Source organism: Mus caroli, chromosome 14 (genome assembly GCF_900094665.2).
Source record: "Mus caroli chromosome 14, CAROLI_EIJ_v1.1, whole genome shotgun sequence".
Lineage (NCBI taxonomy): Eukaryota > Metazoa > Chordata > Mammalia > Rodentia > Muridae > Mus > Mus caroli.
In genome coordinates, this window is record NC_034583.1 from 40,293,488 (window position 1) to 40,315,033 (window position 21,546).

At 42.5% G+C, this 21,546-nt stretch overlaps 1 protein-coding gene across 2 annotated transcripts in view; it reads left to right on the forward strand.

Moving 5' to 3' along the window:
• The first annotated feature begins 8,640 nt into the window (after window positions 1–8,640).
• The window catches only part of Tmem260 (transmembrane protein 260), a 67,739-nt gene continuing 54,833 nt past the window's right edge, over window positions 8,641–21,546 (forward strand). The window contains exons 1-3 of one of the 2 annotated variants that reach the window (XM_021181987.1): window positions 8,641–8,886; window positions 13,452–13,483; window positions 14,210–14,361. In XM_021181987.1, the coding sequence (XP_021037646.1) occupies window positions 8,739–8,886; window positions 13,452–13,483; window positions 14,210–14,361 (332 nt within the window). In that variant the 5' untranslated portion in view covers window positions 8,641–8,738. The remainder of the gene's footprint in view (window positions 8,887–13,451; window positions 13,484–14,209; window positions 14,362–21,546) is intronic. The other variant, XM_029468944.1, reaches the window with a different exon arrangement.

The following is a 21,546-nucleotide window of genomic DNA, read 5'->3' on the forward strand; positions in this document are numbered from 1 at the left end:
CAGAAGCCAGCTCCACGAGTCAGAAACAGATTGGCTCTGCAGATCTCATAGCAGCCAGCCAGCTGAGGTGGCCAAATGTGCTATGCTTCCTTTGACACTGATGTGTCTGTATCCCCAAAGGTGCTCTAATCTACAACATGTGTTATACTTGAAACACCCCTATTCCCGCAACTTTGAATGGGTCTAGAAGATGGGAGGCATTTATGCGGTCTGTCTGTGATCCCAGCAACTGGGAGGCAGAGGCAGGAGAACTCTGCCTTTGAGGCCAGTCTGGTCAACACAGCGATCACCCTGTTCAGCTGTGGGTGATACTGGCCAATACGCTTACATCGACGGTTTCTCTTGTGTGGTAGAGACATAGAGATCTAGCCCAGGAAATCCGAAGCCCCTTGAATAATCTCTACTAGCCGTTTCACAGGAACACCAAGTAAAAACAAAATGTAAGTAAAATAGGTACATTTGTTAAGTCGGTGGAGCTTTAAACCAAATCATGAAGTGAGTCCAGAGACACACGAGGAGTTCAGCATACGCTAATCAGTGAGTATAGAAAGACTTAAGGACAGAGATCAATGACCACTTCAAGCCGTGTAGGTAGGGCCTTCAACAGAATTCAACATCTTTTCATGGTAAAAGCCCTGGAGAAAATTAAGACTAGGAAGACCACTCCTCAGCATAAAAAGGCTGAACAGGAAGGGCCCAGAGTCAACAGTCTACAACATAATAAAGCTACACACAATGAGTCTGAAGCCAACTTTACACTAATTGGAGAAAAAAAACAAAAACAAAACACAGAGTATTTCCCCTAAAATCTGGAAGGAGAGAAGGGTATTGCCCTTACCAGTGTTGTTTAGTATAGTGCTTGACGTCTTCACTAGAACAATAAAATAAGAGAAAGGTTTAAAAGGATACAAGTAGGAAGAAGCCAAATTATCTCTACCTGCAGACGACACAATCCTAACGTCTCTCCCAGAAAACTCATACCAAACATTTTCAGCAATGTTGGAAGCTGCAAAACCAATAGCTTCCCTATGTAGCTCTGATTAACTTACCTTGACAGAATCCAGGGAAGGAAAATCCTGTCCACAGTAACTCCCCCACCCCACCCAAAAAAAAATACAAGGAGGTAAAAGACCATACAATGGAAAGTTTGAATATTGAAGAAAGAAACTCCAGAAGACAACTAGAAGATGGAAAGACCTCTCCTTCTCACGGGCAGAATTAATATTGTAAAAGTGGCAGAATTACAGAAAATTATCTATAAATTCAATGCTGTGACATTCCCCATAGAACTAGAAAACACCATAAAATTCACGTAGATGCACAGAAGACCTTAAATAACCAAAGCAGCCTTGGCAGAGAGAACAATGCTGGAGCTGGCACAATCTCTGATCTCAAATGATATTCCTGAGCATAGTGATCATAAAACATCACAGAACATCATGGTGATGCATAAAATTGACCAGGGGGCCAATGGAGTAGAAAAGAGGACTGAGAAAGAAGGCCAGCAGCCTTAACCACCCAGTTTTTGACAAGGCAGTCCAAAGCATTGGAGAAAGCACAGGCTAGTTAACAATCGGTGCTGAGAAAACTAGATTTCCAAATGCAGAAGAATAAAATGCAGTTCACAGCTCTCATCCTTCACTAAAAAAAAAAAAAAAAATCAAAGTAGACCAAAAACCTTGACATAGTAAGCCCTGAAAAGTGGAAGCTTCTAGAGGCAGCACAGGTTAAAACACTTTGGCATTTGGCACAGAATCTTTTTAAAAGACCCCCAAAGCAAGGAAATAAGCCCTCGAGTTTGCAAGACATTAAGAAGCTTCCCTACATGGCAAAAGAAACAGTCATGAGGATGAAGAGACAGCCAGCAAGATAGGAAAAGAAGCTTTGTCAATTGCACATCAAATAGGGATTCAATATATAAGCTATGTAAATTACTGCAGAATGTAAACACCAAGAACCACAGATGGGTGAGTGAACCGAATAGACAGTTCTCAGCAGAAGCTCAGGTCGCTGATAGGTACCAAGGAGAGTCTGGCATCCACAGCCTGAAGGGCGACACAGATGAGAACTGCTGTGAGGTCCTGTTACACCTCAGTCAGAAGGGAAACCAAAGGACAACAAATGTTGGCAAGGATGTGGAGAGAGGAACTCTTATTCACTGCTGGTGAGGAGATACAGTTGTGTAGCCACTGCGGGAATCAGAATGGAGCTTCCTCAGAAATGACAGCAGCCACCACAAATTCAGCTGTACCGCTCCTGGGTATGTATACAGAAGATGAGAGTCAATATGACACAGATATACTGACTTAAAGATGTGTGCATGTCTGCTTGTATGGGTGTGCACTAGGACATATTGGCACATTCTAGTTTATTGCTGCATTACACATGTATTCATAGCCATACATTTTCTCTCCTCTCTCTTCTTCCCTCCCTCGTTGTGTCGTGTGTGTGTGTGTGTGTGTGTGTGTGTGTGTGTGATATGAATCTGGAATGGTGATCACACGTGGGAAGGAAGCAATTTTAAGGAAGGGCAGGAAAAGAGGACAATAAGGTGATCCATGTGACAAGGAAACAGAAGGGAACTATATTGGAGGAGGAAAGCAAACTAGCCAGCGGTGGGTGGGGACATAAGGGAGGACAGTGGGAAAGGGATGAGTTGGGACAAAATACAATGACAAATATGTATCAAACCATAAAAAAGACCCATTAGTTTGGGTTGTGTGAAAATTGATATGCAAAAATAAATAACACGTGAAATAGGGTAAATCTGAAAATAATTATGCCCGATGCAAGTCCTATGTGGAAGCAGTAATACAACAGTTTAGTATCTGAATGAGGACAGCCTCTTCTACCTGTAGTGTGAGGCTTCAGTGCATTTGGAGACAGGAAGAAAGGAACCCTAGGGGACATAACAACAACAAATAGTTAAGCTGGTAAACTTTATATGTATTTTATTGCAAATGGAAATAAGAACAGAGGCTGGAGAGATGGCTCTGCTGTTGAGAGCTCTTGCTGCTCCTGCAGAGGACCTGGGTTAGATTCCCAGAAGCCCTCGGCGGCTTACAACTGCCTGTGACGCTAGTTCCAGAAGTCAGTGAATAATCATTGAGAATTCATGCACTGAGTCCACTGTCCTGGGACTCAACACTGCATTTTCCATATGATAGATCACTTTGTCATCTTCTTATAGACTTTCAAAATGTCTCTCAATGTGACCTAGACTAGAAGTTTCTTAAAACATCTGAAATACACAAAAGCCGCATGTTGAGATGTTGAAACTGTAATTAATTCTCCACATGTTGAAACTGTAATTAATTCGCCACATGTTGAAACTGTAATTAATTATTCAGGAATAGATTCACTGATGTTTTGCAACAGTAAGGCCTTACTACATAATGAGAGACTCTTCTGTTATGGCCAGATGAACATTCTAATGTAGGTGGTAGCATCCAATAGGTTGGGATGAAGATGGGCAACAGGAGGAAGAAGCTATCCAGGCTGCAAGGTTGCCTCTTCCTAAAGGGGTCCACCACCTGTAGCATTAGGGATGTCTGTGTCTCCTGTGTTATTCGATTGTAGAAGGTTTACACAAGAATATTCCAGATATCTAATTTTCAGTCTAAAGTTTTTAATACAAAGTATCATTAATGTTAGGGAGATAAAGACATATTTGGTTTCCTATTAGTTGGGGTTGAGTATGAGTAGACTTTGGGTTTTCTTGTTGAATTTCAGTGCACTAATATCTATAAAGTTACTGTTTTACACTCCATGGCATACATATGTCAGTCAGAGGACAGCATTTGTAAGTCAGTTCTCTCCCTCTCTCTTTGTTGTTTCTTGCGGCTTTTGTGTATTTCAGAACAGATGTTTTCCTGCCTTTGTCTCCATCTCAATGAAGAAGTGCTATGGTTACAGCTCACCTCCCCATACCATGGCATCCCACTTTTGCAGTGGGTTTGGGGCTTGAACTCATGCTGTCAGGGCTTGTGTGACAAACATCTTTACCTGCCGAGTTCTCTCTCTAGCCCCTGTAAAGCCTCCCTTAATGCTTGGAGAGAATGAACACAGGGAAGTGACTTCTTACAGAAAGGAGATATGCACACAGTTTTTTCTGTTCCCCTTGTGGAGTACAAGGAGATGCTCAACATGGTCCACAAGATGGACATAACGCTACTTCTACACACGCAGGAAGGATGCAAACTGGATGGCTTTACTCTTGGATGAATGACACAGTAGTGAGAGCCTAGGGAGGTGTTGTGGTTGTTGATGTTGTTGCTACTGCTGTTGTTTGGTTTGGTTTTGGCCTTACTTTTCCCTGACTGATTGGTAGAGGGGCTGGCAACTCACAGATGCCAACGGACATAGATAAAAGCAAGCAAACAATAAGTACGAACCAACAGAAGGCTACTCTGTTTAACTCCATTTAACAAATGAATCAAGAAAGAGAAAAGAAGAAGGAGGAGGAGGAGGAGAAGAAGAAGAAGGAGAAGAAGGAGAAGGAGAAGGAGGAAGAAGAAAAGACACATGGGTTTTACTGTGACCTAAATCACAGCAAAAGCTGTGTCAAGGGCTGAGTGGGGTATCAACTTAGACCTTTGCCATCTCCAGGGGCCCAAATATAACCACCAGGATGGTACCAAAGTAGGTAATGAATGATGCTCTTAGTTCCAATGGCATCATTGGAGAATACTTCCTAGACATCTTTCTCTACACAGCAGTAATGGAGTGTCTCTCCACCTCCCTGACAGATGGAATCAGAGGGGCCTAGAGGGCCAGAATTTTTATTACCATCTCACAAAAAGAGTGCCACTTGCTTCACCCACAATGTGGTGCCAGTGGATGCCACAGGAAAACAGGAGAGGCATTTCCACCCCTCCCAGCTAGACAGGGATCAAGAGAGAGAGAGACCTAGTGGGAAGAGGGACAGTTAACAGGAATAAGCATCAGAAACTCCCTTGGGTTTTAATAGTTTATGCAAGTGCTAGGAGTGTGGGCGTCCATGGAGGGCAGTGAGAAAGCTTCCTGGAGCTGGACTTAGAGGCAGTTGAGAACTGCCTGGTGTGGGCACTGGACATCCACCTCATGTCCTCTATGGCAGTGGTGAGTGCTCCTGACTGCCGAGTCACCTCTCCAGAATCCCCAGCCCTAAGCATTTTGAATAAAGGATAGTTGCTTTGAAGTGATTTTCCCACCAACCTGATGCTGTTTCTAACTCATGTTCCATGGTCTCTATGATGGCTATTGGATATGTTGGCTTTCCCAACATTCCCTATCATTTCAGTTGAACAGCAAGTTTTTAACTCAAACCCAAGTCTAGCCTGCATTTTGTGACGTCCTTGCCTGTGTGTTTGACACATGCTTAGTCAACTCCCAGAGTCTCATTGGATAACGATTTGAAAAAAATAACTCACAGTACGTATGTCCGCTGATTTGCACACTTCTCTGTTTTGTAGTTTTTATTGTCGTGCCTCCAAGGACAGTGAGATGATGTAGAACATGAACAATAATGTTCCTTCTGTATCTTATAGTCTACCCCAGAATCAAGCCCATCTGTTGTGTGCAAGTCAAAGTGTTCTCTAGTCCTCTTCTCTTTCTAACCTCAACCCTCTTCTGTCTTCCTTGGCTCCATCCCTAATATACTCATCTTTTTGAGATACTCCTTTAAACTACAAGAGAAAACAAAATGAACCTTGTCTGGCACATTCTTTACACGTCTTACAAATACATTCTATTGCCAATCAGCTATTTCTTAACTCCCTGGCACCTGGTTTCCATATCTACCACTACTGAAACTGAACTTTTAACCATCCAAGGTTCAAAACTGCACAGGTCATCAAATCTAATTATGAAGGGCATGCTGTAGTTAGCTCCCAGCGTGTATTCTCCACTTACTCATTGTAGGAGAACCTTGAATGTGGTGGTTTGAATGAGAATGGTCTACATAACTCAAATTTTTGAATGCTTGATTCCCTATTGGTGAATTGCTTGAAGTGTTAGGAGGTGTGTCCTTGCTGGAGGAGGTGTGTACTTGCTAGGGGAGGTGTGTCCTTGCTGGAGGAGGTGTGTCCTTGCTAGGGGAGATGTGTCCTTGCTGGGGGAGGTGTGTCCTTGCTGGAGAAGGTGTGTCCTTGCTGGAGGGGGTGTGTCCTTGCTGGAGGAGGTGTGTCCTTTTTGGGGGAGGTGTGTCTTTGCTGGAGGAGGTGTGTCCTTGCTGGAGGGGGTGTGTCCTTGCTGGAGGAGGTGTGTCCTTGCTGGAGGGGGTGTGTCCTTGTTGGGGGAGGTAGGTCTTTGCTGCAGGAGGTGTGTCCTTGCTGGGGGAGGTGTGTCCTTGCTGGGGGAGGTGTTCCACTGGGAATGGGCTCTGTGTGAGGTTTCAAAAGCCCATATCAGGTCCAGTGTCTCACTCTCTCTGCCTGCCTGTGGATAAGAATGCAAAACTCTCAGCCACTTCACCAGTGCCTGCGCTTGTGTGCAACCATGCTCCCCAACATGATAATAAATGACAAACCCTCTGAAACCACTAGCAAGCTCCTAAATAAATGCCTTCTTTTGTAAGAGTTGCCTTGGTCACAGTGTGTCTTCCTGGCAATACAATAGTGACTTAGACCCTGGGTCTGGGAAGGGGAGTCAGTGGGTAAACTGCTTGCTAGGTGTCTTAGTCAGGGTTTCTATTCCTGCACAAACATCATGACCAAGAAGCAAGTTGGGGAGGGAAGGGTTTATTCAGCTTACAATTCCATACTGCTGTTTATCATCAAGGAAGTCAGAACTGGAACTCAAGCAGGTCAGGAAGCAGGAGCTGATGCAGAGGCCATGGAGGGATGGTCCTTACTGGCTTGCCTCCCCTGGCTTGCTCAATCTGCTCTCTTATAGAACCAAGATTACCAGCCCAGAGATGGTCACACCCACAAGGGGCCTTTCCCCCTTGATCACTAATTGAGACAATGCCTTACAGTTGGACCTCATGGAGGCATTTCCTCAACTGGAGCTCCTTTCTCTGTGATAACTCAGCTGTGTCAAGTTGACACAAAACTAGCCAGTACACCAGGCAAAAGTGAGGTACTGTGTTTGGATGTCCAGCACCCGTAGAAAATCAAGTCATGCTGTTGGCACCTATAACTCCAGAACTGGGGGACTGGGAGACAGTTGGATTCTATGGGCTCCAGCTAACCAATTTATCAAAAAACAAAACAAAGAACCCAAATGAAACAAAACCAAGTCAAAAACAACAAAACACCACCACCTCTAACAACAACAAAAAACCCAAGGTGGGCAGCTATAGTTGAAGCCATCCAAAATTGACCTCTGGTCTCTACATGTACAGACTTGGACAACCCCCCTCCCCACCATACACACACATTGTCACATATGAACACACATACATACAAGATAATCCTGGACAAGCTGTCTAGTTGAAAGGTGTATTTCCCATGATCTTTTGCTACCAAGAAAAGCATTTTCCTTAACGAAGGTCAATGGAGAACTTGCTACCATGTCTCCCAGCCATGAAAATCTCTCCCAAATAAACTGCTTCTTCTATAAGTTTCATTGGTCATAGTGTTTTCTCATGCAATAAGGAAAGTACACTGCCCAACCCCTGTGTCCCAGGAGCTCAGATGATAAAGCATTTTATAAACACCAAGAAAAGACTAAGATAGGTGGGCACAATTACTGCCTATCAACTTCACAGCCTGGACACAGTGGTCCTGTCAGACTGCAAATAGCACATTTGTGAATGTTGCCCATTTCCCGTGTATTCTGACACAGATTCTAAGGAGGTTGCCCGCTCCCTTCCCAGACTGAGTAATTGCTAAAATAATGCAAACTGCAAGCTTAAAATGTTTACTAGCCTAGCCTGTGTAAGGCCCTAGATTCAATTCTCAGCAGTGTGCTGTGTATTGTCTAGTAGCTCCCATCTCTTTCTACATTTCATTTGCATTATTTATGTGGGCTCTTGATTTCATTTTCCACTTTTAGAGAGAAAAAAAAAAAACCAAAAAAAACAAAACAAAAAAACCATTCCTCTTCATTTAAGTAGGAGACACTTTTATCATGAAGAGTTAATTTTGTTAACTCAAGTATTTCAACTCACCTACTGAATTCTCATGTTAAAAAAAGACTAACTAGCACATTTTAATATCTTAAAATTAGTGAATTAATAATTAGCATATGGATTTACATTAATTCTAATGAGGCAAGGCTCTATAAATATATAGCCGCGATCAATGGGTCCACTGAAAAATGTAATAGCAATTAATGTAATTGTGGCTTACTACATGGTTGGAACCCTTCCTTGTTGGGTTTCTAGGAGGCCCTTTTGTGCAGTTCCACCCCACGCCACAGGGGGCAGAGCAGCGCTTTCTGGCTCGCCGTTATCCACGCCGCTTCCGTCTCTTTTGGAACGGACCAAGTCAGTGCGGAAAGGGGGAGAGAGAGACTGCATAGCGCGAGTAGGCCTGGCCCATGATTGATGTCGTCGGGAGTTATGCTCCCTTGTGATTCGTTACTTCAAAGCACACTGACGCAGACACAGTACCACGCGCAGTGACCCCCAGAAGATTCCTAAGCCGTGCCGGGGTGCGCCCGCCATCTCCTCCTCCCCGACCTGGCGGGCGAAGGTATGGTGCGCTCGGCCCTGCGAGACCGGAAGCCGGCGCGGGCTGTGCGCGCCTCTCGGCCAGGGAAGGTCCGCGCCGCTGCGAGGGGTCACGGTCCGCGAGCTGCGCGCGTCCGGGCCCATGGGTCTCCATGGCGACGGCGGGGGCCCGGCAGCGGGAGCGGGGCCGTGGCGCTCCGGGGCCCTCCGCGGCAGCGTGGCCGTGTTCGCCTCCGTGGCTGCCGTGTTCACCCTCACGCTGCCCCGCTCGCTGCCTGGGGGAGACTCGGGTAAAGTACTCGCAGGCCGCCCTCCTCCCCGCCCCCCTGCCTCCGGGTGCCGCCGCCTCGGTGCCCCGGCCCCGCGTCCCCTCGCTGGAGCTCCGTGCACGGTTCTGAGTTCCAGAACCAGTTTTCTTTCCGGTTCTGGATCTCTGGTCTCTGTGTTCTCCAGCTGTTCAGCGGATGAAATTTAACCACTGTCCACTTTCCCCGGATCATTGTTACCTGTATCACCTGCCGTGCCCTTACAATGTCTCAGACAAAAAGATTGACAGTAGTTAACAAATAGCATGGAGCGTTCTACAGTGTTTAGAGACGACACAACGGGTTATTAAATAAACTACATTTTAAGTAGTGGCGAGTTACGGAGGCACTAAGGGAGATTGTGGTTGGAGTGGTAATGAGTAGATTCGCCAGGAGGTCAGGAAAGACTACCTTGGAGGTGTATTAGTTAGAACCTGAATATTAAGGAACCAGCCATGCAGAAAATTTAGAGGGGAACTCATAAAAGGGGATGCCAGGTGCAACTTAAAGCACCCCTCTTCCTGTGAAAATGAAAGACAGGTTTCACACAGATTAAGCTAGGGCATAATTTTCACATATCTGAGTCTAGAAACAAGTCCCTGGTTTGGTTTGATTTTTACAGCCAGATAAAGTGATCACTAATTTCTCATAATAATCAGCCGTGTTTTCAGAATGGTTCTGTAATGGAACAGTCAAACTGTTTCCTGAAGAACCCATGAGCTGTTTATAATTTCACTGCCTGACAAGTTCACCCAGATTTGGTGGCTGCAGTGGGGGGGGGGGGGGCGAGCATTTATCATCTCCTGTCTGTGGATCATTATCTCTAGGTGCAGTTTAGCCGGGTTCACTAACACAGCACAAGGTGGGGCCCAGGGTTGCAACCTCTCAGGACCCTGTTTAGGGAGTATCTACTTCCAAACTTAAGTCTAGCCCTATATCCCATGTGGCTCTCTCCACAAAATAGCTGATTCCTGTCAAAAGAATGAGAGCATTCTGTCACCTCTGTCATTTTTGAGACCTAATCCTGGAAGTGATATGCCACTGCCCTGTTTTATTGGAGGGAGTCGGTAAATCTAGACCAGTTCAAAGGGGAGAGGATTACACGGCAAGAAAGCCCTGAGATGGGGATTACCAGGACTGTCTTCAAGATTGCCTGCCACGGAGAGAAGCCTCCATCTCCATTTTCAGGTCATCTCTTCCCCGTTCCACTGAACACTTAGCGGGCGTGGTGTTTCATTAGCATAACTGGGAATGGAGTTACCAATTTCCTAAGATTAATGTTAAAAAATGAAGGAGTTTTAGGGTAGCAAGGGATTTGATAAAGGAGAGTTTAGGGGTTACATAGCTCTGTACCCATTAAAAAGTATCAAGCAATTTATTTGAGCCACAAATACAGGATAAGAAGAATAACATTGCATTTACTGTACAGCACTCATTGTTCAAAGTGCCTTTTATGGAGTTTTACCCTCCCAGCTGTCCTAGAAGGTAGGTAATATATCTTTGTAGATGAGAAAAGTAAGGCTAACCTACATCCAAAGTCACAGTGAGTGAGGGTCTTCTGAGAAGGACCTAATCAGATTGATGCTGGAACAGTCTTCTTAATGCGTATGTAAAAGAGTTTGGTGACATTGTTAAATTATCCATCCATCACACATAGTGAAAATAAATTTGAAATTGTTGCCTTTTTAAATTCTGTATTTCATGTGTTACCAAAAGAATAAAGTTGTGTATTATCTGATTTACCAGACTTCTGATATGTTCTGCTTTTTTTACTGTATGCTAAGTAGTGCTTGCTTCTGATATTTTATGGTCATTTTAAGGAATCATCAGTGAGTTATTTTTCAACTATGTGCCAATGTGGACATTTTGTTTAAGGTTACTTTCGATCATATTGTTTCTGTGATGTACTTGAATACTTATGAATATATATTCTGTCAATAAACAGAATACATCTCAAAACCAAATAAAACATGCATTTTTTTCTGATAAGTGTTAAGTTTTCCTCTATAGATATATATCACATTGTGTGGCACTGCCAAAATTATTTTTTGCACTAGTAGACATTCATATTCATGAACAGTTCTCATGATCCTTGAAAGAACTAACTTACAGATGGATTTATATATAAGTATAGTTATTCTAATGGATGATAAATGGCCATATTGAACATATACACACTTCAAGCATCTACAGACAGCTCTGGGCTTGCTTCTAATTTGCATTTGGGACAACAAAGTTGTGTGCCTTCAAACCTGAATATACCTCAGAATTGCCCCGCAGGTTTGAGTGGTAACGTTAGAAGATCTTCAGGAAGTCTTGTTCTGATACTCACAGCCCTTTAACTTAACTGAGGGAAGCCCACCAACCTCGGGAGGCCATGAGTTTATGTTAGTATTTCCGTTACCTTCTGTTTTTTCATATTCACTTTAAGAACTTTCCCTTTGCTCTTGGCCAGGAAGACATAGATTTGGAACAGTGGCATATTTTTGTTTAGATTGAACATTGGTAAGAATTGATGGACTTTGCAGAAAGTGCGGGTGTGTGTGTGTGTGTGTAAAAGCAGGAAAGGGTGTCAAAATTAAAGTGTAGTTTGAATACATTCTGAATGGAAGAGAATGGAGACCTTGAAGCTGGAACTTATGGTATGCTTGGTCTCTCAGATAAGAGCAAAAACTTGAGCAAAGTCATGGAGTAAAATTGTAGGATCGCTGCCTCTCAGTAGTTATGCAAGGAACAGTTTTGAGCATTTTTAGACTATAAGCAATTCCTCTGAAAGATGTTCAGGACAGAAAAAGTTCTCCAGTTTCTGAGGTGCCAATGTCAGTAATTGGTTTACATGAGCAGCATGTGTCTGATTGGCCTTAGGGGTGTGTAAGTGGTAACAATGGCCGTGTGGTAGGGGTTTGTAAGTGGTAACGATGGCCGTGTGGTATGCCATCACCACCCTCCAATCGCAGAGCGTTTGTGTTTGACTCTTTGTGGGTGCTCAGAGAGACTGCTGGCGTTTTCTCGGTGGGATCCTGAAATGGATATGATGATGTTTTTAAACTTAGTGAGAGAGAAATGAAAACAGCTAGCTGGAATATAATCCCATATAGGAAAGTGCTAAATAGTCGAACAGGTTCTGTGGAAGAGAAGATAATAATGCAGGGACTGGAGCTGTGTGAGGAAAGGTGTTACTCAGAAGTGGTAGATGAATTGGGCCTTGACAGATTTAGGGAAGAAAGGTTACAAAATATTTCAGGGTGAGAAGATGAGAGATGGTGTGTGTGTGGGTGTGTGTGGGTGTGTGTGGGTGTGTGTGTGTGTGTGTGTGGGTGTGAATAAAGGACCATCCTAGTGGACTACTGGTATCCAGGGAGCATAGGTTGTATAGAAACAAGGCTGCTAAAGGGACCTTGAAGCCATTAGGCCTGACCTGAGAAGCCCTTACTCTTGCTAAGATAACTGAGCAGCAGCTGTTGAAAGTATAGACTAGGGCTAGGATTCAGCTTCTTGGATTTGTATACATTGGAGGAAGGATGCTGTAGTCAAGAATAGTTTTGGAACAAAAGATACGTTACAGTAGATAAGCCCAGGCCAGGTAAGGTGGAGGTCTACTTGTGTAACTAGGACAGTAGAAATTCAAGGCAGAGTATTGATATCTGTCAAGAAATAGAAAATGAACACAAGTGCTTTGCCTATAAACAGTAGTACCACAACTCACTATTATGGACTAACGTTTCACTGTGCTGCTGTGTAGAGGGGAGTCAAAAGGAGTGTTCTACTGAATTCCAGGAGCAGACACTGGCTTGCTTACTGTGCTGTGAGCTTAGAAAGGACCAGTAGCACCGAGGAGCCCCATACAAAGGGTGGGATGGCTTGCTGGCTTAAAGCAATAAATTCTGGGAGAGCTTTCCAAGAACAATACCGATTGTTTAAAGATACCTAACTTAATGTAAACAGTTATCCAAGTGCCAGCATTGGGTAACAGGACACTTCTGACAGTGCCCAAAACTCAAACCTCTTCACATGTTTTATGTCAGACAGCTGAATTTTGTTGTTGTTGTTGTTGTTGTTGTTGTTGTTGTTGTTGTTGTTGTAGGAGGGGCAGTCTCACCAGGTTGTGCACGCTGGCCTTGGACTTATGGTAATCCTCCTGCCTCTGCCTCCAAAGTACTAAGATAACAGACCACACATAGCTTTATGATTGCATCTTTATAAGCTGTGCTAAGTTCTTGAGAGACTGCAGAGTGTCATATTCATGCTCTGTAGACGTGTCTGTATATTTGTAAGTAAGTACAACTTTCAGGAAAGAAAATGTTCTGTTTTTAATAATGAGAACTCACCTGCATCGCTCCTGACTGGTTATTTAAAACTATGGAAGATAGTTAATAAGACCTATGGGGGAAGCCCTGTTAGACCATTTCATGCTGTTAAATCCCTCCAGATTTACAGTTTTATCCAGTCAAATTAATGCAAAACCCCAATGCAAGCATCCGGATTTTGAAAACTTTGGAGGAGTGTCATTCTGTAATAGTAATTATTGGTTTTACATTATTTTTTCGCAGGGGAACTGATCACAGCCGCACATGAGCTTGGAGTGAGTATTAGTTTTATTGTTTAATCAATGCTCTCATTAACAGTTTTAGGAATTAAGAAAGTTTAATTAAGCGTGGAATAAAGTAGATTAATTTATTTTCAAGCCCTACTTTTTAGTAACTTATAAGTACAGTACGTGACAATTTACTTTAAGTTTTAAATCCAATTAGCTGAAATTATAAAGCAAAGCCTTTACTATATATACAGTAGCTGGCTTATTATCACCCTAAATTTTGTATAAGCTGTGGAGAATAAATCGGGTTAACCATTTTAATAAGTTTATTATTTAATAAACTTTATTATAGTGTGTGATCCCTTTAGTCAAGACCTTATGACTGTCAGCGTGGTGGTAATCCGGGAGCAGTGTGGTCTTTAAACTCTACCAAGATGATGTTTCAGGGCCCGCCTGCTTAGTCACCTTTTAAATGACCCGAATATACTGTAAACCTGGAGCACAAACTGCTTAAGGTCTGACAGTGGGATATGTCATCCTTTCTTTAGATCAGGTACCATAGGATATACAGGCCAGATCTCTTTAAAAAAGAAAAGAAAAAAAAACCTTATTAACAGCGATTACAGTAGGGAGCCACTGCCACTATTGAGACATTTAGGCATCTGCACATAGTCCTCTTGCTTGCCCGAAAAAAAAAGGGCTGCTTTTCAGTTAAAGCCAGTGTGACACATCTTTTTTGATGAGAGCATCTAACTGTTGCTTATTTTTCCATAGGTCGCCCATCCCCCCGGCTATCCGTTGTTCACACTGGTGGCTAGCCTGGCAATCACCGTCTTTCCATTTGGCTCCGTCGCCTACCGCGTCAATCTCCTCTGTGGCTTATTCGGGGCGGTAGCCGCCTCGCTCCTCTTCTACACCGTTTTCAGGTAAAGTGGCTGATTAGTTAACTTTGAGAAATTAAGAGTTGTGGGTTCCACGTGGCCAGCTTCAGACAGTAGTAAAATCTTTGGCTGCTTAGGTGGTGTCCCTCAGTCACGTGATTTCACCTCCTTACCCCTCAGATGTACAGGGTTGGCTCTGCTTTGTACAGTGTGGTGAGCGTGTCACCTGTTCATTGTCACACTTCTCTGGTTAGGCAGAACTAATGAGGTTTGTCATTTTACACAGATGAGGGTGGGCTGACTCAGCAACACCAAGCTTGTCTTAGAAGTGGTCAGTTCACCTAATTACTCACCATGCAGCTGACCCGCAGCTGCCTCTCAGGCTGGGCCTGATACCCAATTATATGATAAATATGAACGTAACTGCATGCTTTGGAAATGAGGCTGTTAACCAAGGAAATCACATTTGGGGTATGGTTTTAGTGAGGTTTCACATTGACCCACTGTAGCCCTCGGGGAGGGAGACAGAATAGATCCTGCTGACTTCTTTGATGGAGCCGATCATAGTTGGAAGCCACTATGCTTTTAACAGATTGGTTACTGCTCTAGAATATTGGTGAACTCATTTGCCTACTCTGTTTCTGTCTCCATTCTTAACTTAGCCTAAACATGTTTCCTAAGAGGATGATACCGAAAAAATACAAACTGTATTTTGTAGAAAATGGAGGGGAAAATCCTGCTTCCAAAAGCTTTTGTAAGCTTTCTTAAGTACATTACTACTACTACTACTACTACTAATAATAATAATCAAATGTAGTATAGCTTGAGTAAAACCCAGTTTCACTGATAATTTTGGCAGCTAGGATTTTTAAATTTTTAAAAATTTTTTGAATTTTTTATTGAAGTGGTAAAGCTAACATAATGATTCTAAAGTTTACTTTTAAATCTATTTGTAGAAAGGGTTCAGATCAACTCTTACAGTTTTGGTAATTTACTACATGTTATTCGTACCCTCGACCTGTCTGCATTTAATCTTACATTTTCACTGATAGTCCTTTAGCAAGCAGTGTGTGAAATAAGGGTTCTGCCTGGGTGCTATGAATTTTTTTTTAAAACTTGGAATAAGTTTGATTAAAACTATTTTTTGAGTCTCCTATGACTAAGTACCTACGAGTGTGTTCATTGAGAGGAATATTGATGTTTTTTCTTTTAAATATTTGAGTTGTAATTTGAAATTTAACCTGTTCAATATTGAAGACATTGAGTTACTAATTTTCACAAGGAACTTTTAAGATACACTTCAATACTATGAATTTGTGTGTGTATGTGTGTGTGTGTGTGTGTGTGTGTGTGCACACGCACGCGCGCATGCATGCTCTGAGGCAAGTAAGGCAGTTTGTGCTCTAAAACTTTTCATTTTTTCTCACATATGATTGATGCCATTCCACAGGAAGCCACTATTTTTAAAAAATCATATATAAAAACCTCTTAATCCAGATAGCTTTGGACAATAATTTCCCTTTACTTGCCCAGGTTAAAAATAGCTTTTCCCACTTCCTGTGCTTGAGCATCTGAGTGGAGGATGAGCAGCTTGCCATGTGACTCTGTGGTTTTATGCACAGCATCGTCCACGAATCCTTCCACTTGCTGACATTTTAAATCAGGAGTCTGATACTACGCAGCTGCAGCTGTCTCTCTAAGCAGCTCCACAGCCATAGGACTTGAGAAAAGTTGGTGTCTCCCTGAAAAAGAATCTAACAGCATCATTGCTCGAATACACTTTAATAGGAAAATACTTCATTATTTTGAATACAAATAACTGACAAGGTACACGTCCTTTGGGAACAACCCAGTTCAAGTGGCAAATTTGTTTTGTCAAACAATAGACACCCTTCAGAAAGGAGAAGCCATCTCTATGGTAATAGGACTAACAGTAGCCTATTGATTGAGTGGAAGAAGACATTATACAATGTCAGCTGGCTTGTTACAATTTCATTTGTTGTATGACCTGAACTTAACCTCTGAAACCTTTCCTCTGTGAGCATAAACCTGGCAGCAGGAGAGGGTCTGTGCAGCCACGAACGACACTGGTGGCTTTCCCAGTCCCGACACACAGGAAATATGTTCTTTTACAGGCTCCCTCCTCCCTCAGAAGCTGCTAGGGGACATTTCACTACTTTATTCATTTACAGACAGAATCCTCTTTCCGTTTCTGTGAATATTGAAGGGTTTTGATCCAGGAAGCAGTTTGCCTCTTTCTTCCCCCCAATACCTAGGAGAGAATTTCTCTACATGTGAGTTTGTGCTGACTGGTGTGCAGTAAATTAATTCTTTTAACAGGTTTAGGGTTTTTTTTTCAGGTAATTGTTCACGTAGCATTCACTATATTTAGCTCTTGGGGTGGACAGAAAGACCTTCTGTACCTTTTAAACAAAGAGTGTGTTTCAAAAGCAAATTTCTGTTTAAATGTGTTGATGTAAAAGGCTCCATTTTTTTTTTCAGTAAACATGGCTTAGCTTGAAAGAACAATTTATTCGTTGTTTCCAATTACTATGTAATCTTTGCTTTTTTTGCATCCTTCTCTTGCCTTTAAAAGCCCTAAGATATCATTAACACTTCACTTTTTGTCAGTCTTGCTAACGGCTGGCAGGACCTCATTTGTACTGATTTGCTCTAATGTAGAAGCACATGAGTAAAATAGCACACTAAAGCAATGCATGGAATTAGAAATGGTAACAGTGTGGCAACTCTGTGAGCAGCGTGCCCTTTGGGGCATGCTAAAGCGGGCATTTTGTAAAAAGGGATTTAATCTTTCATTTTAATGAACTAATACGCAGTTCATCCTTATATCTTTATATTAAGACTATGTAATTAAGTTAGTGTTTTAAAAGAACAGGGATTTTTCTTTTAAGCCCACTGAGGTAAATCATTTTTAAATGTGGTGGAATGTAATTTAAAGTATCCTATTTGTAATTCATAGATCCTATATGTGACTTTTTTAAAGTTATAGTAATTTAATCACAAATATGAATGCCACCTAACTTTTCTTACTATTTGAATTTCAAAGTTATTTGCCAGGAAACATCAAACTAATGCTATGTAGTGAACCAGGAAGAGGGCTAAGGCCATCATTGGCCAGCGGCTATGTCAAATACGTTTCCTAGGTGCTGCTTTCTATCATTTAAAGAGAAGGAAACACACAGACAGTGGTGTGCAAACACACTGTACCTCCGGAAGCTTTAGCTGTGTATAGTCTCCTGTCAGAGATTGTGTGGGGAGGTAAAAGGTAAGAAACGGATTCTTAGTAGCCTTGTAAGTCAGCCAGCAAGGATGATGGTGATGGTGGTGATGATGGTGGTGGTGATGGTGGTGATGAGGATGATGGTGGTTTCCAACTGTTAGTGGCCAGATGGAACTGCAGACAAATGCCTGCCCTGGTGGTTCTAGAGCACCCAGTGAGAAATGAAAGTAAAATACTTCTAGTTTTTATAACAACATTCTAAGATAAACCATCCACTAAATCAGCATACTTTCAGACATTCTAAAAGTCCCTGTTCTGGAAATTTATAAAAAGAAATCCACCAAGACCATAAGCACTGTGTGGTAAGAAATCAGACCTCTTAGTGTAGAATATGTTATGTGGACTATATATGTATTAATAATCAGTGATATGTTGGAACTACAAAGAAATTATCATCAAATTATAGCAGTAATAGTTGGGTATCTCCAGACAGGTTATTTTACGTCCATATTTTATGCATGGAATTTTGCCATATTTTTATATTGTCTATTTCTAAGCATTAATTCGCTGCTGAAATTAATTTGATTATAGTTTTGGAAAGTGCTTGATTCTAAGCAGTGTATCTGCTATTCTTACAGCTTCTACTAAGATGCCATTCAGTAAAGAATAGAAAACGAAAAGACCATACCTTGGAGAATGCAGAATCTCCTGCTTAAGGGACATTTGGATTTTCCAACTCAAAGACTGTTTTAGATTATTGCCATAGAGAGGATGTGCCGTACTTCCTAATTTCAGAAGTATCTATGCATAAGTAACAAGACATCACCAAGCTTCCGCACTTGGGCAGAATGGGAGTACCAGAGCATTCATTTCCTTTCAGGGGAATATCTGTCTTCATCCCTGGTTAATTGATCATATATTTTTCTCATACTTGTATTAAAATTGCATTGACTTTGGCTGGTTAAGCATATTAAGAGCCCGGTTCATTTGCATTTTCTTATAAGTTGAGGGACATATTAGGCTCAAATAGCAGTGCTTCATTTTGAAGGGAGAAAAGCAGGCCAAAACTCTTTTAAGACTGTAGAGTCTTTTCTGACAGCTAGTCAGAGTTAGAATTAGTTCAAGGAGATGTTAATAATGCACTGCCTGGCCTAATCCCTTTGATATCACCAGGTATCCTCCTGTTCATGGGTTAATTGCTTTAAAAGCGAAGGCAATATTCCGAGCGGTGGGCCGCTTCACCTTTTCACAGCTGTTACCATTGAGTGACAACTAAATCCCATGTGTAAGATGAGGAAGAGCTCAGTCTCCAATTGGGAGAAAATTTATGTAAACCGCAATCCCTTCAGAATGCGCGGAAGTCATAGACTTTCTTGATTTACTCTGCTTTTCCCAGAAAGCGCTATTGTTCACTTTCCTAAGTCCCATCAACCCTTTGTAGCAGAATATCACAGCGGCAGCAGATAGCTTGAAATATATAAATGCTATCATAGCTCTGATTAATAGCAGTGCTTATGAGTCAAGTCTGATAACAGCGCAGCTCTCCACTCAATTTCAGATACTGCTAATGGAATCTGTCTTCTCCAATTGTAATATGAGAAGGCCTAATTTGCCATGGAGCTTGGAGCTGTCACCAGTAGGGGATTGTGGGGTCAGATGGGAGCTGCCAGGTTTTTGCCCTGCAGCTTGTATCTCTCACTTTGAATAGAGCAGCCCCCTGCCTGCCAGTTAGCTGATAGGCCGCCGTGGGGCTTATGCCACTCTGTACAATAGGGAAGGGCTGCAGAGGCTGACTTTATAATTGTGAAGCTAGCTCATATTTCCACAGCTACTGTGCTGCATAATTTCTAATAAGTGGTTTTAACAAATGTCAGATTATGAAAAGTTTCCTCAATTACAAAAACTTATAAAACATTTAAATTGCTAAATCTGTTTCCTGCCGAGATCCTTGCTACTGGAGCTAGTCATCAGTTATTACTGGCCGGTAACTAATAGATGCACATATTTCTTAAAATTACAAATAAAACGGTAACTTGTAACTCACACAGACTTGCAGCTTTTCAGACTCACAGAGATAGATGATGACCTTAGAGAGTTGAATATTAAAATGCATTTCATAACTTCAGCTGATTCAGGGACTTAACATCACTTTCCTGTTTTCCGAGTTTGTTAGCGTTGGTGATGAAAGTAGCTTAATACCCTCCATGTGTGGGTTTTAATTATTTGGGTGCTTTGTGCTTACTTCCTGCACTTGCATCGTGTCAGTGTGGGAATGAGGCCACATCTTCCAAGTGTTCGGTTAAAAGGACTTCGGGTGTTGAGATAGAAGCCCTGGTCTGTGCCTTTGACAGTAATATGCTGGGATATACTTGGAGGCAGTTTCAGTTCAACTGCTGAACACCACGCATGCTATCAGGGCTGAGCAAGCTCGTTTCCAGGTGCTGTGTGTTTGAACTCACGTGGTCTGTGAGTGGGCCACTTTTTGAAGTAGGCGGCACCTCAGCAGGCATTGCTCTCATTGTACAAGCTCCTGGCATACGGGAGACAGTGGAACGCTACAGACTCATCCAGGGCTTCTGTCTAGGTTGTTTAGGTACGAGATAGTGAGGGACAATGAAATGAAATAGACTTTGTAGCTTTATTATATAGCTAGACTCAGGTTAATCTTTTTTGACTAAACATTTTATGGGGGTTGAGGAGGCATGTGCACGCCGCAGTGCACCTCTGGAGGTCAGAGAACAGCTTGAGGGAGTTGGTTCCTTCCCTTCACCATGGAGGTCTTGGAGCTCACATTCGGCTCTTGAGGTTTGTCCGCAAGCGGCTTTACCTGCAGAACCCTGGTGCTGGCCTGTAGACCTCAATTCTCACAGAAATTGATTGATTACATTTATTCATGGAAACTGTTCGTGATCTGATTTCTTCTGTTTTAGTTGTGCTATGTCATTTTTTTTCTTTCTGAAGGCTTTAAAATTTCCCCCCACTTTTCTATGGTTTTTAATTATGAATAACACGTGGTAGTTTTCCTTTAAAAGCATCCATAGTTATTACAGGCAAAAACAGTGGTCTTGATTGGCTCAGGAAGCGAAAGTAACCTTGGTATGGTTTTTTTTTCTCAGAAGTGGCAACACATTTTTTATAAAATATGGGATAAGGACTTACTTTCAAAGTTATTAGAGATGGGAAGATTATCATTTTTGAGGCCTAGTGGTAGTGGCTGAAGAGAGAAAACTTGAATATACTCGGTCCTCAGTTGCAGCTTTTTGTTCATCCAGTCTGAACCTGGCAGTATAAAGGTTTGGATCCCCTACCTATAGCAGAACACACTTGATGCTCAGAGATCATTTGCTACAGGAATGCTGACTGACAGCAAACGAAAGGGGTGTAGCAGGGCTTGGGTTTTCCTTCCCTGAAGATGCTGGTCTGACCATTCTCCACACAGCCTGGAGAGATGGAAAACCAGGACGTTGATTATGTGAATGAGCCAGAGGGAAACCTTCACGTCATTTTCACGACTAAAGCCTGGGAAGATAAGACTACAGGAGGATAAGAATGATACGTGTCGTGGGCAGTGGTGGCACATGCCTTTAATCCCAGCACTCTGGAGGCAGAAGCAGAGGCAAAGAGGCAGAGAGGCAGAGGCAGGCTGATCTCTGAGTTCGAGGCCAGCCTGGTCTACAGAGTAAATTTCAGGACAGTCAGAGAAATCCCATCTCAGAAAACCAAAACCAAAGACAGACAGACCGACACACAGAGAGGGGGTGGGGTGTGCAGTTGATCTAGCCTGAGTTAGCATACTTCCTTCCTCTGATCCACTGTGACTTTCTTGTTAGGAAGTGACACTGTAGTAATTTAGTAACCAGTAGTGTGTATATGCCGCTGCTCCCTGCCTGCTTCCGCTTCCACTTACCTGAAGTAGGAGCGCTCAGTGTCGGTAAAGCTAGTGCATCCCACGTGGGGTTGCGTGTATGTAGGTATCACTGGAGTCAAAT